We start from the raw sequence: 25,420 nt of genomic DNA, 5'->3' as shown, positions 1-25,420 counted from the left end.
TGCTTTGATTCCTTTTAATTAAATCATGTGAAGTAGGCTGGCTGTGTGCATGGCAAAGTCACAGGTTTCATGTCTTTGCTTTTGGAAACTGGGATGCAGATCTGCTCCAAGTGGCAGCTGCACCCTGGGCTCCTCCTTGGAATTTGGATTAGGAAAAAGCATTGCTGAGGATAAGGGAAAGCTGCAAATCAGAGTTTGGGATCCACCGTGGGGAGGCTTTGCCACGGGCTGGACAGCCCGGGGTGTGGAGTTGATGGATTCTGCACTGGGATAACTGGGGTGGGACTCCAGGAAATCCCACCCAGCCCTGCTCTCTGAGGTTCCACAGGGCAGGAAACCTTCCAGTCCTGGGGATTGTCCATGTCCTGCAGATATGGAATCATGGAATTGGGCTGGAGGGGACCTTACAGACCCTCCCAGTCCCATCCCTTCCACTGAACCAGGGTGCTCCAGCCTGGCCTTGGACACTTCCAGGGATGGGGCAGCCACAGCTGCTCTGGGCAGCTCAGAGGGAACATTAAAACCTCACACACTGCAGCCCTGTTGCCTCTATTTTATTTATGTTACCCACCACAGTAACTCACCACATGCAGTGCCTTGTGTGTGCCATTTGCATTTGGGATTCTTTGTCACCCAGAAGCTGTTTTAAAAAAAACCAATCTCCAGCCAAATAAAGCTTTTATATCTCATTATAGATTCTGGGTAGGAGCATCCTTCTTCTGCAAGGAGGTGTAAAAGGCAGTTTCAGTATAAAATACTGAATGTTGGAGTAGTTTCTTCTGTGGATAAATTTGGAACACATTCAGTAAGGTATCTTAGGGATAAAAGGGGAGTGACTTCAGGATTTGTTCTGCTGAATGAGAAGAGGATGATGCTATACCTTGTGAAGAGCAGAGCTCTGGATGCCAGCAGAGACATTTGTCATACATTTTTCATACACTTTGTGTCTGCTGCACTGGGGGTTGGGGTTTTGGCATGGAATCACACACACACTGTGGCCTGAGTCTTGTGGAGTCTTTCTGCAACAAAGACTGAGGTCTTGGGCTGCAGGAGAATCAAAGAGGAAGACTTGAGTTTTATAGCTTTGATGAGAAAATAGGTTTATCCTCATGTTTTCTTAAAGGGAAAAAAAAACCCATCTCCCTCCTGAAGGAGCCATGGTGCTCTAGCAGTGCCTCAGCCTGCTGGGCTGGGCAGTGCCAGTGGTGATGGGAACCTGGCCTGGCTTCCAGAACTTTCCATTGCCCCTGAGACTTGAGCAGCATCAGCAACTGCAGTCCCCTGTTCTGTCCCCTCTGGCACTCTGCATTCCTTCCTTTTCGTGGGACCTGATCCTGAGCTGAGTTTCCTGGCCTCAGCAGCTGGCAGGGTGAGCAGAGCTGGGTTTGGGAGGTGATGCTGAGCCAGTTCTGGGGTCTCAGGTGACAGCACAGCCCTTTGGCACAGCCAGGGAGCTGCTGCAGCCCCTGCTCCTCAGGAAAGGGGTCTGTGCCTGGGGCTCCTCTGCAGTGTCACCCCTGTATCTGGGCCTGTTAAAAATTAAAAACAGGAAAACCTGTAAGTAGGTGGAGTTTCCAAAGCAGAGCCATTAATTTAAGATCAAAATCCAGAGGACTGTGGGAATTTCTGCAGCCAGTGCATCCTGACACTCCAGTGGGGTAGGAGCTAATGAATCCACTGGAGGGGTTTTTCCCCTCTGGACAGACTGGTGTTGGAGAGGTCACTGCTGTGCCCTGCCCAGGCAGTGAACACCTGGCTGGTTTATTTTTCATTTGAAAGAAGTACATCCCTTGTGAAACAAGCAGACAGTAACTTGGGAGGTGATTCTGTGGGGATGTCAGGGGATGGTTGGTAGCACAGCTTTGGAGTGGCACCATCTCACTTCCCATTTCAGCATTAAACATGGGTACTGTCCACAATCAAACCACTTGCTGCTACCCCCAAACTGGTTTCTTTTCCTGGTTGAGTTGCCAGAGCTCCTTTCTATTGAAACTCCTCCTGTTTCCTGCAAATTTGTCAAAACAGTGTTTTATCAGTCCCGAAGTTTCAGCACTGAAAGGTGAAAATTGACATCCTAACTCACAAATTACCAGGGACAAGGTCGGATAAACCAGTGAGCGTTTCACAGAAGCGTGCCAGTAAACAAGTACAACTTTTAACTTTGCCTGTGTGAGCAGAATAATGAGCATCTCCTGGCTCAGGCCACCACGTTACTGCTTCTGCCAGGAGCTGTGCAGTGAGGCAGGAGGTGATGAGGAGCTCCTGTCCCCATCCAGGCTGTGGCAGCCCTGCTGCTCCAGGTGCGGCGTCCAGGCTGGGGTGTCCTGCCTGTGGCTGCACCAGGGAGCACGGGCTCCTTGCCAAGCACCAAGAAATGCCTGTCAGCAGCAGCTGATGGAAGGCTGGAGGGCAGCGTGGTGTTCAGGGCCTGGAGCTGGCCCATGGCTCATAAAAACAGGGGAGAACAGCCCAAAGTCTGGGCTCTGTCTGTGGGACCAACAGGAGCTGCTGAGGTTAAGCCCCACAGGCTGGGCTTTGGTACCTTTTGTGCTCAATAGTGCTAGAAAGCTTCTGCTGGGAGCTGGAGGGGAAGGAATAACGATGGAGGGAAGAAAAAGAGAAAACAAGGCACCATCTGGGCTGGTGTGTTACTCACCTACCTGGTTCTTGTCGTATCTAAAACTCCCACCTGAGTCCTGAGCTGGCAGTAGGACTCAGACTGTGCTTATTCACAGGCTCCCTCCCCTCCTTCCATTCTCCTCATCCTCGTGTTTCTCCAGGCCCAAATGATCTGTTTGCAGTTTGGAAATTGAGATCTACAGACTTTAGTGTTGGAGTCTGAATCCACCTCCATTAACTGCAAGCTGTGTTTAATATTGATGCTCCAGGGACGTGAGGAGGGATGGAATGAGCCTGTTCTCCTGGGGAAAAAAAAAAAGAAAAAAGCTGAAATTCCCCAGCACTGTGCTTTGGGTGGCTGCTGAAGCTGCCAGCAGCCAGGCTGGAATTTAAGGGGCACATTTTTGCAAATCAGTGCCTTCATCACTGCTCTGAGTGGAGAGAGGAGGAGGTGGGGGCTCCGTGGGAAGATTAATGCAGTCTCTTGGCTTTCCTGAGTGCTCAGGTTCCCAGAAAGGATGAGGGTGTCACATCACTGCTTCTTGCTTCATATTTTTCCTCCTTTTCCTTGCTTTTCTTGGGTGTTGCCATCATTAAATGCTTCCATTCATTGTTCCCTCTCCCCTGCTGGCTGGAGACTCTGACTGTTAATTGAACAGCACTGTATCTGCTCTTCAGGCTTCTCAGATAAACAGTTTAAATCCTTCATCTTCTTTTACTGTGGCATTTTAAGACTTCCTCATCTTTGGCTGTCACAGGGAAAAACCTAAAAAGCCCAAATTTCAGCCTTGGTTTGGTTTATAAACAGGCTCCCAGTGGCAGCTTTTGGACAGGTGTGTTTGTCCTGCTCTTAAACTAGGGTCTTTATTTCACTACATCAGATTGAAGGTTTTTATTGTGATTCTGGGATTTCAGTCTCTGCAGCTCTGGAGAAGAGAGAAAGAGCCAGGCTTTTGTCTTCCAAAGGACAGCTGAAAGACTTTCTGTTATTATTTGGCCTTACTTCAAAAAAATGCACTTTTGAGCGTGACAAACCAGCTCCTACCTGGGTGTCTTGAGCTCAGCCAAGTTAAAAGGGGTTTGAAGCATTGGGGTTTTTGGCAGTTTGATTTTTCCTCCATCCTCCAATGTGCTCTGAGTTCAGTGCTTGTAGGAGCAGGAACGGGGTGTCCACAGCCACAGCTGGGGGAGTGCATCAGCTTTTCCCAAGGCAAGGGGCAGCTTCCAAGGGCTCTCCATCACTTTTCCCCCTCTTTACCCAGCTGTGGGAACATCACATTCCTGTGCCTTTTGTGTCCTCTTGTCTCAAGAATGGTGCTGACCTGTACAATTTTCTCTCTTCAAAAGAGGGAATTTGTTCAGCTGGAGGTGTAGAGGGTCTGAATTGGAGGATTAAGTGAGGGGTTACTTTTGAGATTGGCTAATGTTGAAACAGATTTCACCTTCCTAAGGCTTTTTGAATGTTATTAATTCAAAAGTGAGTGAGCTGTGCTAAGCTCCCTCCAACCTGTGCTGTTGGTGTGTGTTTGAGTCCATTCAGGACCGCATACACACTTTGCTTATCCAGCCCCACTGCCCGTGTTTTGTGTTTCCTCTTCCCAAAGTTCCTACCCACACTGGGATTGATGCCTTGAGAGGCTCCCTGGAACAGAGGCTGGATAGAGTTAAAGGAATAAAGCAGGGATTTTTTTAAAAGCTTTCAGAGGATTCAGCTTGGGCAGTGCAAGATGGACCCAAGATGGACTCAGAGTCAGGAGTTCTCACACTTTTATAGGTTTCCTCCATTTCCATCCTGGGGTTCGTTGTCCAAGCCCAGCTCCAGGCTCTGCAGTCCCCTCCTCCCAGATTCTCTCCTCAATTCTCTGCTCTTTGCACTTTTTGGGCTGAAGCTGCAGCGCTGTCCTCGGTTGTGGGGCTGGAAAAGGATTGTTTTGTGTGCCTGAGCTGGGAGCAGAACTTGGAACACTCGCTGTGGAGTTCAGAGTTGTATCTGGAAAAATCTGGAAAATACCCAATCTAAAATGCAAGGCGTGAGTCGCAGAGGCTGTGGCAGTGACCGTGTCCCCTGCTGTGTCCCAGGCCAGGTACAAGCAGAGCCTGGACCCCACGGTGGACGAGGTGAAGAAGCTGTGCACGTCCCTGCGCCGCAACGCCAAGGAGGAGCGGGTGCTGTTCCACTACAACGGGCACGGCGTGCCCCGGCCCACGGTCAATGGGGAGATCTGGGTCTTCAACAAGGTGGGTGTGGGCTCAGCACTGCCCTGCCAGGCTCTGCAGCTGGCTCTCAGCCTGCTCTCACGCGCTGCTTCGGGTCGGAGGGACCCTTAAATGCCACCCGGTGCCACCCCTGCCACGCCAGGGACGCCGGGCACTGGCCCGGGCTGCTCCCAGCCTGCTCTGGGACACTTCCAGGAGCAGCCACAGCTTCTCTGTGCTCCTGTGCCAGGGTCCACAAACCATCGCTTGCAATAATCGGCAGATGGGACTCGGTTTCTTCATGAAAAGCCTGTTCTTCATTTACATAGTTCATATTTGTAGGAAATTTTAGAAGGTACCCTGTTAAACTGAATTGGTCAGCAATGCAGTGAAACTCAGTTTATTGGTTGGTAAGGGCTGTTGGATATCTCTGTCAAATTTTCTAGGTATGTTTACATGTTTTCTTCACTGGTTCTTATGGGACAGATTTCTTGTTTTTGCAGGTGTTACCAGAATAGATTATTGTGCTGACTTATGATTCTTTCACATGAGAATTTACAAGTTAGTTCTTAGCTTAGCTAGAGTAGCAGGGCCTAACCCATATTTTATACATGTTTTATAGTATCTCTACCTGTATGCAATGCTCACTGGGAGGAATTTCTTCCCAATTTGTACCCTGAGTTTCCTCTCTCTCAGTTTGAACCATCAAACATCACTTCTCCAGGTTTAGGATATGTTCACAGGTGTTTGGTTCCCTGTTTGCTTTCTTTGTGCTCTTGAGGCTGTGTGGCCACAGGGCTGTCCCTGTGAGAGAGGGTCTCCTCTCCAGTGCACTGAAACAATAAATTATTGACATAGGGATGGAAGGGGAGCATGGAAACTTGAATTGTCCCTGCTCTGACTCACTGTCCAGTGTGCACATACCACGAGAGCATCAAGACAGTCCCTGGAACTGGTTAATTTGGCATTTCCTGGCCTTTTGCCACACGTTGAGGCTGCAATAACATTTTTCATGTGTTTATTGTGAGTGCTGTTGTGTTAGTAAGGAGTAATGTTCTAGTTTAGCTGCTGTTTCCTGAGCAAATCTCAGCGTGCCTTCAAAAGGAGAAAAATCAACATGGCCCAACTTCAGACATGTTTGTTCTGACATTTTGAGGAGCTTCTCTGCAAATTATAAATGTGTCTGAGTGGTTCACTAGACAACTGGGGATGAAGTCTGTTCATGAGCAGTTTCCAGCTGAGGTGTTGTTGTGTCATTCCCAGGAAGAGGCACAGAGGGCTGGTGGGAGCAGTGCTGGGGCAGGGGCTGACTTCTCTGTGCCCAAGCCAGGGAACAAACCCCATGTCCAGCCCAGTGTGGCAGCAGCATCAAAGCATCACCATGAGCAACTGCTCTGCAGAGCTCTGCTTTAACACCCCTTCTTGCTTCAGACTTTCTCATTTACATATCATTAGCAAATTGGATGTTTTATGTGACCCCCACAGTAGAGTTGGAACATAAAATTCTTCTGGTTGGAAATACCACAGTATTAATCAGAGCTATAATCCCATCTTAGCTGGAGCAAGATGCGTTGGGAATAGAAAGGTAAAACAATGCCTGCCCATAAAATGTCCTTGATGAGATGTGTCAGAGCAGGATTTTTATGTGGAACTTGCTGGGGCTGGAATGTGCCTCACGTGAGTGGTGACCTTAAGAAAGGCTGTGCTGAGATGGGCTCTTCGTGCCTCATTCCACCCTGCAGGGATTTGCAGAGCTCCAGCTCCCTAAAACTTTGGCTTTTATCAACAGTTTTCCCTATTAATTTTAATGAAACATCCCAAACTGTTGTATATGGGCAAAACTGGTTTTGGAAATGCCTTACCCCTCCCTGCCTTATGTAACACATGGTTTATGATCCCTCCTGTCTTTATCGACGCTGATACGTGTCCTTGAAAATTGGATTTTTGTAAAAAGTTTACTGGTTTTATTACAGCTATTTTAAGTCTTTTGAATTTAAATGAGAGTTATGATGCCATCCATCATCCTGCTGATGTTAATAGGAACATCACAGCTTTTCCTGAGGATTTTGGGCTGTGCTCAGGGTTGGAGGAACACCAGGTTGCCCTCTGCCTGCAGCTGAGAAGGATCCTGCTGCCAGCCACTGGGTGTTTGGTGGTGACTCTTTGCAGGCAGGAATCTGTGGTTTATATTTTCTGCTTACTTGGTTCAGGATTTGGCTCCTCAGAGCTGATTTTTATCCTCTTGCCTGGAGTTGTTTGGGGGCGTTTGTTAAGATGGAAGACAAGGAACAAGATCCTTCTTATTTACAGAAAGGAAACTGTGGGCACTTCACTCTGTTGAAGGCAGCTTTGTTGGTTTTAATTTTAATGGATAATTTGAAAAGTTGCACAGAAGCTAAATCTGTAATAAAATTATGAAGCATCTCGTTAGGCTCAGGCAGGGTAGCACTGATGGGCTGCAGGGGCTTAATTATCCATCCTGATTTATTGATGGGGTTTTCAGTTTAAGATGTTTGATGTTAAATTAAAGACAGCTGGTTTGCATCCTTTATCAGTGTTGCAGAAATTTGGGATAAAATTGGACTATTAAATGCTGTTTGGAGTTGTTAGCACATATCAGAGCTCTAAATACCTGGTACTGAAAACTCTTGGCAAAGTTTTGGGCTTATTTTTTTTTTAGAGTTGGGTGTTTCAAATAATGCCACAATAAAATCTGTTTGTTGCTTGTGTTGACTTGGGTTCACATTCTCATTATTGGTAGATACCGACTTGTATTGATTGATTGGTTCAATCTAGGTTTTATTTTGGGCTTTCAGAGTTGGGTTTTGTGGGTGTATTTTATTAGCTCACCCAGCTGGGGTTCTGGTGCTGGTGACTGGAGTGGTGCTTGTCTCCTCAGAACTACACCCAGTACATCCCCCTGTCCATCTACGACCTGCAGACCTGGATGGGGAGCCCTTCCATCTTCGTCTACGACTGCTCCAACGCCGGCCTCATCGTCAAGTCCTTCAAGCAGTTTGCACTACAGAGAGAGCAGGAGCTGGAGGTGAGAGCTCAGCCTGCAGGGCTCTGCTGGCCTTTACTGAGCACAAATGAACTTTAAGCTTGCTTTGCTGTATACACAGAAAAATGTGTTTAAAACGGTGTTGCAAGGCAAATTAATTTGCAAATAACGTCGCCGCTCTGATCTTTCTGGTTCAGTTTGCTATCCCATTAAACTTGGAACGATTTTTAATACAAGCACTAATTAAATGTTAATGTTAATAGAATCAATTTGGGCCCTAATGGTCTTTTCTGCTGAGATGAATGCTGAGGTGAGCAAGACATCATTATTTTGGTTGCAAAACTCTGGTATTTGGGACTGGATTTTGATGCAGTTGTGGTTTTGTGACGTTGAACTGAATGCAAAAATGTTAAACAGCAAAAACTTGATCCACACAGGGATTGTCCTGGTGGTTCCAGTTCTGCAGAGTGTGGAACGTGTTCCCAATGAAAAGCTGCCCTTGGTTGCAAATGGAATTAGTAATAAATTTATTGAAGCAAATCTGAAATGCAGAGTGGAATGGAAGGAGTTGGAATGTTCTGTGCAGCCTCCCCCCAGCTGCTCACAGGGAAAGGACATTCCTACAGGTTCACTTCTTACACTTCTAGGACACTGGATTAGAAACTGCAAAACTCCAAGGAAGGAACATTAATTAATCAGGGAACTGAGTGTCACAAGTACAACCTCCAAACAGATATTAAGTGTCCCTGCCTGTCAGTCCTTTGCTTTGGAATTCCAGTTTTTGGAGGTGCTTTAATGGGGCTCTTTGGCAGGTGGAAATTCCATTGTACTGAAGCAGACAGTCTGATAGCCTGGGATATGCAGAGCATTTCATTATTCCTTCTGTTCCATGAAATAATTCCATATTTTATAACAAGAAGAAGCTTCCCATAGTCTGTGGCTTGGGAAGAAAATGAAACTGCCAGACAGGGATTGATAGAATTGGTAGTGGATGCCTTTTGATGTTGGAGAAAAGTCTGAATATCCTCTCCCAAATTTCCCTGTCAGCCTGGGACTTCCACTGGGATGTTTCTGGGGTCTTTCTCCTTTGTTTATACAATGCTCTCATCAGCATTTTGGTTTTGGTTTCTCATTCTGTTCCCAAGCAAGTTGGACAGGTCTGGCTTCACCTTTCCCTCTTTCTTCACCCATTTCCTTTTCCCCTTGGCTCGTGCTGAGCTCCAGAAGGACTTGGAGGCTGCTGTGGGAGGGAGCAGCCCCAGGGCAGCTCTGCTGTGAGGCAGAGCCACTGCTCAGGTGGAGCTTGTGCAGGAAAAGCTCTGCAAAGAAGGATGAGCACAAGTGATCGAGCCTTTATTTCAACAAACCTTCCATTCCATCTTCTGTGGGATTCTTCATCTCGTGGAGTGGAGTATGTGAGGTTACATGGGACAGCTCTTGCAGCACAGGTTAACACTGCTGGTTAATTTGGTTATGAAAATACTTCCAGGGTTATGTGTCAGCTTTTCATTCTGTCCTTAGCTTTCATTAACTCCTGGTGCCTGACTGAAGTTCCTGCTTGTGGGGAATAGAAAGCAGAGCCTTGCTAACAGAGACAGCAGAGTGCTCACAGTCATGAGACCGTGGAGGGGAATTCATTTGGAAAATTATAAATTATCCAATTGTTCAAATTCATGAAAAGTGAAGCAAAGCTGCAACTGGTGCTCCAGAGGGGCTGCCAGAGTGTTCAGGATAATTGTTCCCCATTTCCCTGCAAGGAGATCAGAGCAATTTGCTCTTCCCTTAATCTGCCGGAGGGATTCTCACCTTCTGATTCCATATCTTGCCCTAATGAAAAAAAATGCAAAATGCTGGAGCATTTTTGAAACTTTGGTGGCTAAAGTTCACTTTGTTTACCTGGTTCAGAAAGGTGCTGGGAATATTATTTATGTTTTCACTCCCTGAATTGTTAGTCTCCAAGATGATATTCTTAGTCAAAATCTCAACAGGAGAATCCCTGTGCGTTTGAGGGATGGGAATGTTGGTCTATAGAGAATTTTTACTTAATAGACTGAGGTTTGGTCTACAGGGTATTTGTAGACTGACTCTGGACTTAGCAGTTGAGGGCTGTTAATTAGATATGAGTTAAATCTGTGGCTGGTGCTGCCATAGCCAGCAGGAGCTCCAAACCCAGAGCTCCAGGGAGCACTAGCAGCTCTCCCTGGGTTATTCCCTGACTCCCCTCTGGGAATTCCCTTGTTCTCCACAGGTAGCTGCCATCAACCCCAACCACCCCCTTGCCCAGATGCCTCTTCCCCCCTCCATGAAGAACTGCATCCAGCTGGCAGCCTGTGAGGCCAACGAGCTGCTGCCCATGATCCCAGACCTGCCTGCAGACCTGTTCACCTCCTGCCTCACCACCCCCATCAAGATCGCTCTGCGCTGGTGAGTGAGCCCCCCCTGCAGCCCCTGCATGGCACACAGGAGGGGTTTGGAAACCCAAATGCTGCACCTGACCCAGAGCTGCCCTGCAGGATGGAATAGCAGGGTTTGAACTGGCCACTGGGGACTGCAGCTTATTAATGAGAACTAGAAAGGTGAAAATATTGTTATCTTCTACTTACTGCATTTTAGTTTCCAGCTCAATGTCTAGGTTTGCTCAGATTAAGGGATTTGCTGTTCTGGGAATTAGATATCTGCTTCCTCAGAGAGCAGCAGTGGTACATAGTGCAGTGCAACTTTCTGTAAAGTGTCCTTTGCACAAATCACATTCCAAATATTGTGGTCGCTGTAAATAATGCAGTAACTTTAAACAGTTCTGGAGTGAGAGGAAGGGAGTGATAAACCAGGGAAAGATGTTCTGGAATGACAGCTCAAGTTAATTAGGCAGAAGATTGGAAAAGGCTGCTCCAGAGAGCAGGAGCTTTCCAGGAGCAATGTTTTACCCAACACCAAGGACCTGAGTCTGGAGCCCCCAGAGCTCAGAGGCTCCATCATTCCCAGAGGCTTTTCCAGCTGCTCCTCTCTTGCTGGTGAAGTTTGTGCCTGGTCCAGAATGGAGAAACTTCAGGCCACTTTCTGGACAGGGTTTGACCAGGTAGAAGGCCAGGAACACAGCAGGTAGTGGTGAAAAATTGTCCCCACAGTTCCAACTCACTGCTCTTTGGAGATATTTGTGATTGATTATAGTTCTTTAAACTCCTCCTGTTTCACATTAGCAGCAAACTGAACAAGTTCCTGTGGCCAGGCTCTGGTTTGGGTGTGTGAAGTTCTGTAGGAAAGGTTTTTTGGGTTCTGTTTGTTAGATATGCTAAGAAAGGTGGGTTTTTTTCAGATACTGTGATCTGTTCAGGAATTTTCTGTTCCTCATCTCCATGGGAACGTGGCTGAGGGGGTGAGCAGGGCAGGTTCTGCACAGGCTACACCTGCATGAACATGAGAGATTCTCTGAGTTGTGTCTCAGGGTGTTTGACAGGAAAGGTGTTTGTAAAACTGCTCAGGGGAAGGGTTTAAACACCTCAGCCTCAGCTGGAAGCCTGTGGAAGGTGCCATGGGAACTCCTGGCTAGTGAAGAATTTCCTCCCACTTCCAATCCAGTGATTGTGTGGTGTTCACTGCACTCTCAGGAATTCCATTCTCTGATGAAGGTTGTGCTCCTTTTGTGTTCCCCGTTGATTGGCATTGTTGTAGGTGGGGTTTTATCCATGCAATCCTGTAAATAGTAAATGCTGCTGTGGGTCATTGGTTTTTTTACTGATGTTAAACACAGAAAATGCAAAACCAGACCCTCTGCTGCATTCTTAGAGTTTGATCCAAGCTGTGATGATGTCCTAAAGCTGTTAACCAAAAGTAAACACAGAGACCTTATAAATAAACCCACCTTTGCCATTAAAACTTCCTTTTTCCTTCATCTCAGCCCTTTTCCTAAAGCTGACCCAGAGCCCTGTGGAGCTGCTTTTGAAATGCAACATTTGTGCAGTTCCAGACTGGCACTCTGATGGGGTTTCATATATGGACTTTATGGGCAAATGAAAGTTTGGATAAATGTTTATCCACCCCATTTTGTTCTCTGTAGTGAAGTCCCTGAAGGACTGAGTCCCTCATCAGTGGGGGCTGCAGCCACCTCTGGCTCATTTCAGGCGAGGTGGAATTGGTGCTGGCAAGAGAAGCATAGGTCAGCCAAGCCCTTGGGTTGTGGGGCATGGAGCTCCTGGTGCCAGCCTGCAGTTCCAGGACCCTGGAGTGAGCCCTGGCTGTGTGGATTGTCCTCGTGTGCAGTGGCTGCTGTGAGCTGCTGTGCCTGCCCTTCTTTAGAGGCAGCAGATGTCACTGTGCAGAACTGTGCTGCTCTCCTGGTCCTTCCAGGCACCATCAGAAGGGTTAAACTGTCCAGCCTCATCCCAGGGAGCTGGCTCTGCCAGGCTGAGTCTGCCTGGGGCTGTTTAGGAGGGAATTTCCTTGCATGGTTCTGTAATGCACTGTCGTAAGAATTTTATATTTCAGCAGATTGCTCAGGGATCCCACTGCAGGTTCCTGGGTTCTTTATGGCCTCTCCTCCTGCTGGATGATGCAGGCATCAGGAAAGCAGCCTGGGGACCATGAGCTGTCCAGAGCCTGTCCCAGTCCTGGGCTCCAGGGGATGCCACAGGAAAACTGGAGGGGTGCTCAAGATCTCAGAAATGAACCCTGCATGTCTTGTCTTTAATAAGTAATTAATTGTTCTCCCCTTTATCTAGGGAAAACCCTTTTGGACATGGATAATGTGGCTGTGGCAGGAGAGATGTGGGAGATGGGATTGCTGGGTCCTTGGTGTCCCCAGAGCTCTGCAGTGTCAGGGGAGATGTCTGAGATGGCACTGAGGGGTAAATTCCTCCTCAAACAGCACAGTGGATTCCTGAGGGCTGGGGCACCAGGGTGGGAATGCAGCACTGGCAGAGGAACTCATTCCAAGTTGGAATTGCTGGTTTCCATCCCAGAGCTGTGTTCCCTCTGCTGCCCCGTGCTCAGGGAGGCTGCAGGAGGGAGGCACCATTCCCCCTTCCCTTCCCTTCCCTTCCCTTCCCTTCCCTTCCCTTCCCTTCCCTTCCCTTCCCTTCCCTTCCCTTCCCTTCCCTTCCCTTCCCTTCCCTTCCCTTCCCTTCCCTTCCCTTCCCTTCCCTTCCCTTCCCTTCCCTTCCCTTCCCTTCCCTTCCCTTCCCTTCCCTTCCCTTCCCTTCCCTTCCCTTCCCTTCCCTTCCCACACACTCCTGCTTTAGCAGCTTTGGGGATTTTCCAGGCACTGCTGACAGGACTCCAGGGCTGCTGTTCCTGGAGTAGTGGGATTTGTAAGGCTGAGGAAATGGAGTCAGCAGTTTTTTTAATTAAATAACGGAGGTGTCTGAACCCGACGCATTCCTCCCTTCTGCCTTCCCAGCCTGCAGTGCCAGATCTCCCAGGGAAGCCCAGGCCAGGCTGATCATTATTCCAGCAGCATAATCACAGTCCCCCCTGCTCGCTGTGCTGCTCCCGAGAGGCTGTGCTGGATGCTGGGAGCCCTTTCCCCCGTGGTGTGCTGGAACACTTGTCACCCTGACAGCTACAATGGCCCAGTTCTGACACCTGACCATGGAAATCACCCCAGAATCACCAGGGTGACAAATGCTGAGGGCCTTGTTTGGCTCTGATCATGCTGTGCTGAAGTTTCCTACCCAAACACCACGTTAAAAGCAGCAACAGTGCAATAAAGAGCCCTCCTTCTGCATCCTCTCTTGTCATTAAACACTCAATTAGTGTGTTCTATTTTACTGTCTCTCCCCAGGTTCTGCATGCAGAAGAGTGTCAGGCTGGTGCCAGGAGTCACGCTGGATTTAATAGAGAAGTAAGTCAAATTTTATATGGATTGGTGTGTCCTGAACAGGGTTAGGAGAACAGAAGTCTGGATGTAAGATGTGGAAACTCCTATCAGGAAAGCACTGCAGAGTTCCCTGGTGTTCAGGGAGGTGTGCATGGTGTGGGGAAGGGGAGCTGCCAAGGGCCCCTTGTCAGTAATGGGGTGAGGTCACATCAGCTCCCATCTCCTGTGCCGTTTTTGCCTGTTCTCAATCAGCTGAGGCTCAAAAAGGCTCTCAGTGCTGCCAGCCCCTCCACACGGGTCTGCTGGGCTAGCCAGGTTCATCAGCAGTGTTAAGGTTTTAATTGTGCTAATTTTATAGGGGAAAAATTGATTATCTCCTCTCAGCTGGGGGGAGTGAGTGATAATTTGTGCGACCCTGTGTTTCAGAGATAGTCATTGGACCAAAATAAAAATATAGTTTGCAGCTGACAGAGCAGAGACAAACCTTGTCTGTCAGAGGAGGTGTCAGAGTGGTTTTCAGGGAAAGGATTCACCACTGGGTGTTGCCTCCTCTGAAAGCTCTGGGGGAGAAACGCTGGGGTTGGGGTTCTTCGTGGCCTGGAGGAGAGGGGAAGCAGGAAGGAAACTGCTGGGGCTGTGCCTGAGTGCCAGAGGTGTGCACAGGTTTGGGGATGAGGAGGAGACTGAGGCCACCTCAGGCCACTGCATAAACAATGGCTGTGGTATGTTAATTAATTAACAATTGCTACAAGAGTGTCTCTAATCAAAGAGTGCTGAGGTCACTGGAGGTGTGAGCCAGGCAGCTCTGACTCAGCCTCACAGAGCACTTGGATGTGAAATCCTCTTTGAATGAAGATTTCCTGGCAGAAATGGGTTTTTGTTCAGGCTCTTGGTCGTGGTGTGCTGTGTGTGTTCCAGGCTTCTCCAGGGGAAGGGTCCAGCAGCAGCTTCCTGTGCAGATCAAATATTTAAACTCATTGTATTCATCTGCTCCTTATATCAATTCCAGAAAACACGGATTTTTATTATAGTCTTGAGACAGACCTGGAATAATTCCTGGATTGCCTGTGTGTATATTGTAATTTATAATTTAGTTGTCTGTAAAATTGGGGAAGGAGTTTATATTACAATTAAGCTGCAGGCTTTGAGGCTAAATGAAGCTGCACCTTCTCTGAAGGGCTCCAATTTCCAATTATCTGGGCTCAGCCCATGTCCTGACGAGGGAACGTGTGGTGGATCCTGATGTGAATTTACATCACAGATCTTCTGAGATGAAGCCAAAACAATCCCTTATCTTAGAAATAAAAATCTTTGCTGGAGCCAGACTGCAAAAGATAAAGGAATTTTGGTGGAGTGTTGGGAATTTGAGAACTTCTGGCTGCCACCTCATGAGACCTTTAGCTGGCAGCATTTCTGTCCATGTTCCTCCTGCCTTGGGGGGACTTTGCTGTTTGATCCCAAGACTTCAGATCATCTGTGCTGGAGGTGTGGCTGCTGAGTGACATGAACTGGGCTTTGTTCTGCTTTTCAGAAAGTTTGGGGAAAAACCTAAGGAATGGTTTGTGGGAATAAATCCATGGTAATGGGAATCCAAAACTGGGTGCCAGGGATTTGGAGTGTACAAGGATGCTTTAATCTCTGTTGCTGCATTGGGCTCCCTCTCCCAAAATCCCACTCCCAGGGGACCAGGAATGGTATATGGCATTCCTGGGATTTTTACCTTGAGTCCATTGTGCAGAAGGAGGGAATCCTAAACAAAAATCCCCTGTGAAGGGGAAAACAAACAAAATAATAGGCCTTGAGAGCTGTTCCTGCTTCTGGTGGGGCTGCTTAGAAGAGAGTGTGTGGCAGTCTGAGGAAATGGCTGTGTCTGAAACCCCAGCTCAGTGTCCCTGTCCCTGGAGAGGAGCCTGGTCCCTCTGTCCCTCATGGCAGGGCTGGTGACAAAGGGCCCCTCTGGATGTCACCACGTGGGGGAAGGTCCTGCTCCAGAGCAGAGCCTGCTCCAGGCTGTTCTGCACCAGCACCACATCCATAAAAGTCACCAGAAATAACAGATGTGAGACTAAAATTAATGTTTATTTCCACTTGAAGCATTATCAAATGTCAGGGGCTGGAAATTGCTCATGTTTTAATGTCTGTTTATTATTTATAGTGGAAGATGATAATTCATGGTTTGCCTTCGCACCTGGGTTTGGCAGCTTTCGGCCCCTTGGTTTCCTTGTAGAAAACTCAGCAGAGGATGTCAGAGGTGATTTCTGTGTCTCAGGGGGTGCTGCTGGCCCTGGTGTCAGGGGCTGCTGCTCCTCAGAGCCCTGGGACGTCCCCAGCCCTGCTGGAGCTGTGAGCTCAGTGGGCTGTGACCTGCAGGAGTTTCCCCTGTGCTCTGCTGTGCTGGAGTGGTTCTTTGTCACCTCTGTCACCAGCTCGGGCAGTGCAGGCACAGCCTGCTGTGAATGCAGAGCGAGGATCCTGCTCCCAGGGATGGTTTTCATGGCAACGCTGTGCTCACATCCTCCTCAGCTCCAGCAGAGCCTCCACCCTTTGTGTTCTCGGTTTGCCAAGGTTTCACAGCTTGGGCATGGCACAGCTGGACCAGCCCTGGGGTTTGCTGGTGGGCACATCTGGGCACAGCAGCTCCGTGGGTCCTGTCTGGGCAGCTCTTGCCAGGTCAGGAGGTTTCACACAGGACCTTTGAGGCTGGAAGAGATCTCCAAGGTTGAGTCCAAGCTGTGCCTGATCCCACCTTGTGCCCGGCCCAGAACACTCAGTGCCACATCCAGGGATGAGCACTCCAAACCTCCCTGGGCAGCCCCTCCTGTGCCTGACCACCCTTTCCAGGTGGGCATTCCTCCTGGTGACTGAAATAAGCTGACATCACAGTGTGAGCTGAGTGTCTGGCTTGCTGGGGAAGCTCAGGCAGGATCCCCTTGGTTCCCCTCTGGCCTGGGGAGCTGTGCTCTGCTGCAGAGGGTGTTCTGCAATGCAAATATTGATGGGGAATCCTCACCAGAGCCTCTGTGGCCTCGTGTTCCCTGCGCTCGCTCCGGGGGATCCATTAGCAAACACTGCTTCAGAGATGTGTACTTTTCCTCTGATACCAGACAGACAGGAATTTTTCATAAGATGGTAATTTCTAGCTGGTTTAGTGCTGTGTTTATACATGGGAGTGGTGCTGCTGCATGTGTCAGAGGAGTGAGTGGCCACAGAAAGGCTTCCTGCCTCGGTCCTGATGCTTCTGATATTTAAAAACTTGTCATGGGAAGGAAATTGGGTTAAATTAGGATTAAATCCACAGGATGTCTTAGCAGGTTGCTGCACATTTCTGAAACTTCCTCATCCTATTGCTGACACTTTCTCATGAGGAGAAAGGCAGAATAGCAGGGGTCTTATTAGAGGTTTTATTTCCCTCACTTGTAGGATTCCTGGGAGGCTGAATGACAGGAGAACTCCCCTGGGAGAGCTGAACTGGATCTTCACAGCCATCACAGACACCATTGCCTGGAACGTCCTGCCCAGAGGTGAGAGGCAGGGGTGGGGGATGAGGAGTCAGATCCATGAGGCACTGAAATGAGGAGAAAATTAAACCCTGAAACTGGAAGAACAGATCAGGATGGAGCTGCAAGCTAGTTTGTTTTTTATTTGTTCTTTTTAGCAGAGCATTGCAGAGACCTGATCATTAGAACCCAGAAAGGGTTTTTCTGTGCTAACATAATTGTTGTGGCTTGAATAATTCTCCTTCTAACTGTATTTGTACAGAGCAATCTGTTTTTTCCCAGCCTTGGTTAGTAGCATGAATAAAGGCTTTTTTCCCCCCTCTTTACTGCTAAGGCAGTTTTGTTTCCCATGAGTAACTTCATCCCTCATTTCTCTACCCCTGTTGTGCTCTGAATTGGTACTTCTGGAGCACAAGCAGCCAAATTTGTAAACAGTTCTCCAACCCTGCTCTTCCTAATGCTCACATGGCATCAATTCTTCTCTGCCCTGTAGAAGAGAGCACATTTGCTATCTTTTAGGATTCATTTTGGCTTCTCAGTAGCACATCGAAGTGCCAGTTAACAGATGGATAGTTCTTGATTAAACGGTACACAGAGGTCCCGTTCTCCCCCAGTAATTTTCCTAAAACTTAGTCAGGATGAGCTGAAATGAGACACCAAGATGGGGACTTGATCCAGAAGAGGCAAAAAAAGGTAGAAAGTGTTGAATTGTGTTAATGTAGAGGAGAGTGGCCACGGTGCTCTGAGGGAGCTCTGAAGGCAGAATTTCCCTTTCCTGGTTGCCATCACGTCCCTCAGAGCTGCTGGAGATTCCTCATTGCACAACAAAACCTTGCCATGTTTTTATGCCTTGAACCCTTTCTGCCCGTTTCCTGAGGTGCTGAGATGTGTGTGGTGACTCCTGCAATCTCTTGGCAGATCTTTTCCAGAAGCTCTTCAGGCAGGACCTGCTGGTGGCCAGTTTGTTCCGGAACTTTCTGCTGGCAGAGAGGATCATGAGGTCCTACAACTGCACCCCCGTGAGCAGCCCCCGGCTGCCCCCCACCTACATGCACGCCATGTGGTGAGTGCAGGGAAGGAATTCCCCCTGGCACAGCTTATTCCCTGCATCCTGCATCCCTGCCAGTGTCCCGGGGCAGCTTGGACAGGGCTCGGAGCAGCCTGGGATAGTGGCAGGGGTCCCCTCCAGCCCAAACCCTTCCATGATCCCACTTGGATCTCTGCTGTGCTTCCCTGCCTCAGGCTGCATCAGGAATGGAACAGCTTGTGGCAGCCTAATGCCCATCCCCAAAGCTGCTTCTGCTCTGGGCATCCATAATTATCCTGTAATTCTGTGGTGCAGGAGCTTCATTCCAGCCACATCACTTTTCACTCCAAGCACCACAGAAATAAATGGGTCACCTGCTGCCTTTGTTTTCCCAGGGTAAAAATGGTCCCCAGGGGTTGTGGGACGTGGGAAGAGCCCAGAGCCTGAGGGAAAGATCCTTAACTTGTGTTGCTGAAGTAGAAGAAATTCCTGCCGTAGAGTTCCTCTACTTTTACTGTTGCTTATAAGATGATTAATGGAAATAGAGGTGGCACAGTTGTCAAAAAGCTCAAACCAATGTCCCGCAAACAGTTATAGTAAAAATAATAATAACAGTAATAACAAAAAACCTGGCTCTTAATTTCTTACTCACTGTGATGAATAGAGCAGCACCAAATTGTGCCAAGTACAGAGTGGGGCAGTGGCACTGAGGGGACAGAACAGAGCCTTGCTAAAGGCTCAGGGAGTGACAGCTAAAGGCAGCTGAGGAGACTCAACCTGCCTACATCTCCAGCAGCTTTTTCATAGTTTTCCTCCATAAAAACGTGGAGGAAGGTGAAGGGAGAGGGTGATGATGAGTGAGTGTAGCACTGAGAGCAGCACCGAGAACTCAGGCTGGCCTGGGGTGAGCTGAGCTTTAAGGTCCCTTCCAAGCCAAACATTCCATGATTCCATGGTGTGGTTTCTGTAGGGAGTGGAGCCAGGCTGGCAGCAGGGAGCCCCAGGAGCCTGTGCAGGTGCAGGCAAACACTGAGGAGGCATTTGCTGGTACCACAAAGCTGCTTTAATTATTGAAAATCCTGAAGGAGATCGGGGAGCCTTTGGCTGGAGTTGGGCATCTGAACACTCTGAGTTCTGGGACGTGGCAGACAAGGACCCTGCTTTGGGCCAGCAGCTTCTGAGGAAAGCTGCTTTAGGCACTTGTGAATGGGATGAGCTGTTGTGCCAGTGTCACCTGGGGCTGGGACAGAAGGGCACAGCAGGAAAAGCCACCCATGCTGACTCTGAGCTGCTGCTGGACGTGGCAGAGCTCCAGCACCTCCAGCCATCAGCTGCAGTTTGCAAGTGCAGGAGGGCAGAACATGGTATTGCAGGAGTTTCAAAATTAAACCAGTAAATTTCTGCAGTTATTTATAGCTTGCTTTTTTGCCAGCATATTAAAAATCTATATTTTCTGTTCCTTTTAGGGACATCATTCATTCTTATTGCCAGCCTATTAAAAGCCTGTGTTTCTGGTTTCCTATGGGAATGTGACTTGACTTGGAGCTGGTGTTGCCATCTGTGGGTTGAGCCATAGGAATGAAACTGGGAACTCCTGGATCCCACTTTTTATCTCTCTCAGACTCACATGGCAGCACAGTGGGGTCTAGAAACACGTTTTCTTTGCTCATATTGTGGGTCTGGAGCACAGTGGTGCTGGAAATTCCTTTGGGAAGCTGCACGATGGTGCTGGAGACACCTTTGTGAAGCCTCTCAGAGCACAGCACCATTGCTGCTGCTTTTTAGGATTTACCAGAGGAAATTCCCTAATAACAGGCACACAAAGAGCTCTTTTCCATGTGAATCCTAAACACTGGTGAGGTAGAGAGCAAGGGAGCAGGGAACTGACACACTTTATTCAGTGCCCTCCAAAAAACATGCAGTTAGCAGCAAATCCAGCAAAGGGGAAAATTCCACTTTTGTCCGAGGTGCCTCAGTGCCTTATTAGGAACTTCTAGTAAGGACAGATTTAGAAACTAATTTAGGGCTCGTTTAAATATTTTCTAAAAATAATTACTTGTCTATCACCTTTCTCAGGAGTTTCTAATGGATCTCTGTTGTGAAACCTGCAGCCCCATTTTCCAGTTTGGATGAGCTGGGTGATGAGATGGTGGCGGGGGAGTTGGCCACAGGGTGCTGGAAAGGATGAAACTCCAGCCAGGGGGCTGTGGGGCTCCTGTGGAGCCTGAATTTTCTGATGGGTGTTTTATCCAGACTTTTCCCAGATTTTTTTGGTCCCCAGGCAGTGTTCTGGGGAGCGAGTCTGGCTTCTGTGGCAAGATGTGCCTGTGGTGGGAGCAGCACTGCAAACAGCCCCTTACACCTAAGCATCAATTTTTATCTCCTGAATGATTCCCACTGCCCTTTCTGGGGCACAAAATCAACCTCTGCTCTCTGTCTCCTTTGCTCACCCCCATCTCTGCCTGTGGAGAGTTCCTCAGGTCACTCTGGGCTGGCTCCTGAGCTGGCACAGTGTAACACCAGTGCTGGGGCTGCTGGAGGTAGGAGCTGCTCTGCCCTTTTAAAAAGTTAACCTTTCAAGTTGGTGTTCTGCCCAATTCGTCTGGGAGCTTGAGGAAAAGTGAGAATTTCCATTTTTTGAGGGGATATTTAACCCAGGAGCTGTCAGTCTCCTCCCTTGGCCAAGAGGAGCAATGTGCTTTGGAGTCAGAAGAGCTGTGGCTGTGCCCCTTGGACAGAATCTGACACTTTACTTCTGGTTTTCCTACTTTTATTGGCTTTTATTTTCCTGCTCAGCCCCCTCCCCTGGGGCAGGGGCTGCCTGTGTTTGTGTGCTGCCTCTCACTGCAGGGTCCTGGCTGCTCAGGTAGTGCTCTAATGCAGGATTAATATTAACATTAATATTAATATGCATTGATTGGCTGTGCTGTGAGTGGCTCTGTCTATTGTGCATGAGCACAGAGCTCTGTCAGCACCTTGATCTCTGTGATGGATTAGGGTTTGTGCATTACTGCTGCTGCCAGCTGCTTTTATTCACGGCCTTTGAAAAGACCTAATAATGTGTTTGGAAATATTTCCTAACACAGGTCATATATTAAACCCCAAGTGCCTTAATTATGCCTTGGAAGAGCTACAACCCATCCCTAATAGAAACACCGTGGTGTGTTTGCAGGCCATGAAATTGGGGTTGAAAGGAGTCATAATGTACTGCAAATGCAACGAGCTGCAAATTGGGGCTGGAAACAAAACCGTAACACAGCAAGGCAATTCCAGGTGGAACAGGGAGCGTGCAGGATGGATCAGGGCTGCTCAGCCATCCCTCAGGGAAATGAGAATCCTGCAGCTGCACCCAAACACTCGGCTCTGCACGAAGAAAGTGATTGTTTGAAGAGGTGCATGACTTCTGAAGGATTAGATTAGTTCAGATTACACTGGAACCAGATATTTTTTGTGTCTATGTGTTAGTCTTAACATCTCCAAGTCCCATTATCAGACTATGGAGACTTTGAAGTGGGGCAGAAATAGCAAAGCCTGTGCTCTAAGTTGTGGCTGGAGCAGGGGGATGTGCTGGGAGAAGAAAAGGATTTCACAATTGTGCCAAATATTCTCAGCAATAACCTTTTTTTTTTAAAAAAAACAGCTGTGTCTGAGCAGCTTCCCAGCTGTGCCCTAAAGCAGCTTAGGGAGGTGACAGGGTCACTGCCACACAGGTGAGCTGGGATGGGGTCACACAGGGCATGGCTGGCACTGCACTGGCACAACAAATCTGCAGTGTCTTGTCCAGCAGACTCGATGAGCTCAGAGATATTTCATGGGTCCAGAAATAGGCTTCAGAAGGAAGAGCTGCCCCAGGACTGCACGTGGCTCAGCCTCCCTGCAGCTGCTCCTCCAGGCAGGAGCACTCCTGTTCCCTGGCACCTGGCTGGTGCCAGGTAATACCCAGCATTGCCAGAGGAAAAGAGAACGGTAAAAGACCTCAATAATACATTATTTTTAAAAAAAGAAAAGGACAGAGCTAAAAGCATTAGACATTGAGTCAGCTACAAAAATTTGAGTGTAAGAAACATCATCCTCCACGAGCTGCCAGCTGATGGTACCTGTGGGTGCAGGCAGACACAGGCTCGATCTGGGCTGAGTTTGTGTTCTCTGAGTGTTCCTGGAGCATTCCATTGCCTGGCAGTTCCTGGGTTTGGGCAATAAACCAGTCCCTGAGCAGGGCTGGGACTCTGCCTTTGTTCTTTGCTTGAAGTCCAAACTTTGCAGCACCTCTGGGAAAGCTGATGAGTTCACATTCAATTATTAAACATTTAAACAGTCCTAGTGCAGTGAAAGGGTATTGGACTGAGGAGGGGTTCCTTCCACAGACCATTCGAGATAAGCAAAATCACTTTTTTAACTGAGTCAATCTTCCTGCTTAGGAGAGCTTTTAACTTTGTGTAATTAATTCAAGTTACTATTTTAAAAATTCCTCTCTAACACCTTGTTTCATAGCATAACTCAGTTGAAGCACTGGGGTGTTTCACAGGGTTGTCACCCCATGGATCCATCACTGTGTCACCCTGTCAGGGTGGAAGGCCTGGAGTTATTGGAACAGAGCAGTCAGGAGGGAGGAAAGAACAGTGTTGATCCCTTTGTGTCCCAAATGCAGTGCAAACAAATCTTGCAGAGCACTTTGCAGACAGCAATCTCTGTCGAGGGGGTGCACTGATCTCTGCCTTGGCTTTCATCAGTCACTGCTGGGATGCAGCACCTCCCATCTTGCTTCCCTGCTGCTCCCAAATTTATTTCTTGTTTGTGTGATGGGAGTTCAGGCATGCCCACCCTTCCCGTTCCCTTTGGGATATTAAAGCTGTCACTCACTGCTCCTCCTCCTCCCAGGCAGCACTGTCACTGTCACCAGCACTGTGACTGTGTTTTCCTTCTCCTCTCCCCACCCTCCAGGCTTTAGTCCTTTCCTATTCATTTGTGGCTTGGTTTGAATCTTGTTGTAACCTGTGTTTAATGCCATTATCTGTTCAGCCAGCACAGTGAGTGTGTAACCTGTGTGTAACCTGTGTGTAACCCTGAGGCTCTGAGGAGGGAGCTGCTGTTGCTGTGGTTGGAGGTAGAGAAGTTTTACTTTGGGCAGACCTGTTTGCTGGTGTTGGCTGGGAGGATTTGTGTGTTCCACAGAGCAGAAGCAGCATCTTGGGTGGTTTGGAAGGGCTGGAGAATCATTTCAGAGCTGGTTTGGAATGGTTGGAGAAACATTGGAGGTATTTGACTTGAGCAGTCTCTTCCACAGCTGACATTGATCAGCCCCTGCTTGTGGAGAGCAGGAAGGTGAAGGTTTCATGTTGGTGGTTTTTGTTTTGGAAGGTTGAGGAGGTTGGCAGGGGTTGGAAGGGTTTGGGTAACATTGGCTCCAGTGGTTTCCCAGCAGCCTGTGTTTAGAAGCGTCAAAAAGAGATTTCATTTTAATCCACTCTAATCTCTTTATAAATTTTTTGTTTGTTCTTTCTGATAACACTTAAACCCTTTGAGGTCTGACCTCGCAGGGCTGCTTTGGGCATTTTTGTAGCAGTATTAGTGCTGCTTACCTAAAATTACTGTGAAGAGCTCAGCATCTTCTCTGTGTGCTGCTGCAGTGAGTGACCCACAGAATCCTTTTGTGGGCAGCCAAACTCAGAGCAGTTGCCTCTGATCTCTCTCTGCATAGTAAAACACACCTCAAAGGCCCTGTGGGCTGACATTGTCCAGTGCTGCAGAAAATTGTAGGTGTTTTTCCCATTTCTCCCTGAAAACAGGGAATATTCTAAGCCAGGCAGACAACACTGTGCACATTCTTGCGTGGTCAGAATTTGAATTTCCTTTGTTATTCCTTACAGATAACTTGTAATGGCTTCTGTTCCCTCTCTCCCCTTCCTCCAGGCAAGCCTGGGACCTTGCTGTTGACATTTGCCTTTCCCAGCTTCCCACCATTATTGAGGAAGGAACTGCCTTCAGGGTAAGTTGGGGACTGTCCTGGGCCCACTTCCATCCATTCCCTCAGTTCAGCTCATCACTGCTGCTGCACTTCAAAGTTTCACATTGGGCAAAAATGGGAAATGTCTGGCACAGGGTGCCCAGAGAAGCTGTGGCTGCCCCTGGATCCCTGGGGCTTGGAGCAGCCTGGGACAGTGGGAGGTGGCTGGGTGGGCTTTAAGGACCCTTCCAACCCAAACCATTCTGGAATTCTGTGATTCTCCCTTAGAGGAACAGCCAAAAATCAGGTTTAAGCTCTTCCCTGCTGCATGATTCAGCCCCCACTGGGGGTGAGCAGGAAACTCCTGCCAGTAAAAGCAGTGTCTGAGACTGACTCAGAACATTCCACTGCACTCAAACTTCACCAGGTGCTGTTACCCAAAAGGTCCTAATGTGCAGCACAGTTTTTGGAACTAAAGGCCTAAATGTGAAAATTATCTCTTATTCGAGTTCTTTTCCAATACAAAATAGAGTTTGAGGGTATGTCCAGAGAGTTCTCTTAAGATCATGAGTCGCTGGGGGTTTTTCTGCTTTATTTAATCTCAGAGAGCAGAAAAGAAACATTTTTAATATTATATTGATCTTAAATTCCTTTATTCAGAATGGATTTTTCTCGATATTCCTTTGATATTTCATGAAGTTAAACCTTTAAATAATAATTACTGTACAAGCTCAGGTCCCTGTTCCACCCTGACATCTCTCTAATTTTCAGTAACATTCTTGCAGTTTATTTCTATTACCAAACTCCAAAGGTTTTCTGGCTGGAATTGCAGGTTGTCTCCAAAGGCCTGAGTGCAGGAGGAGAACTCTGGGCTCCTGCCAGGCTGGGAGGCTCAGGATACCCTGAGGCCTTCATCCTCCAAGCCCTTGTTTTCCTCACTCTGTGCTCTGCTTTAGAATGTAAAAAATACTGTTTTTCTTCTTCTGGTTTATGTCCATTTCTACTTTCAGTCTCTAACAATGTCATTGGAGGCTTTTTTATTAGTGTTAACCCTCAGCTGGGCATTCTCTGTCAAGGATCTGAAATTCAGGAGATTTCTGAGTGTTCTGGGGTGGGAGGAGGCACAGCCTTGCTGGGGATCAGACAGGAGGTCAGTGAAGAAGAGTGGCCACTCTCAGCTGGGGATGATTCAGGGCAGGCTGGGAGCAGTTTTAAGACTGCTGTTCAAGCCTGACAAATGTGGTTTATTGTGTGTTCTGGATGGAGTGAGGCAGGGTGAGCCACCAGTGTGCAGCAGGGAGATTCCAGCCTGGGTGGAGGT

General features: G+C 48.2%; 1 protein-coding gene across 2 annotated transcripts in view; it reads left to right on the top strand.

Moving 5' to 3' along the window:
• The window catches only part of RPTOR (regulatory associated protein of MTOR complex 1), a 95,696-nt gene that overhangs the window by 20,759 nt on the left and 49,517 nt on the right, over positions 1–25,420 (top strand). For both annotated transcript variants that reach the window (XM_062506276.1, XM_062506275.1), the window contains exons 4-10: positions 4,699–4,857; positions 7,715–7,861; positions 10,068–10,243; positions 13,596–13,655; positions 17,052–17,152; positions 18,047–18,191; positions 24,066–24,141. In XM_062506276.1, coding sequence (XP_062362260.1) covers positions 4,699–4,857; positions 7,715–7,861; positions 10,068–10,243; positions 13,596–13,655; positions 17,052–17,152; positions 18,047–18,191; positions 24,066–24,141 — 864 coding nt within the window. The remainder of the gene's footprint in view (positions 1–4,698; positions 4,858–7,714; positions 7,862–10,067; positions 10,244–13,595; positions 13,656–17,051; positions 17,153–18,046; positions 18,192–24,065; positions 24,142–25,420) is intronic.

The sequence above is a fragment of the Cinclus cinclus genome, chromosome 20 (assembly GCF_963662255.1).
Source record: "Cinclus cinclus chromosome 20, bCinCin1.1, whole genome shotgun sequence".
NCBI lineage: Eukaryota > Metazoa > Chordata > Aves > Passeriformes > Cinclidae > Cinclus > Cinclus cinclus.
Note: the sequence above shows the minus strand (reverse complement) of the source record. Positions and strands in the feature narration are given on the sequence as shown.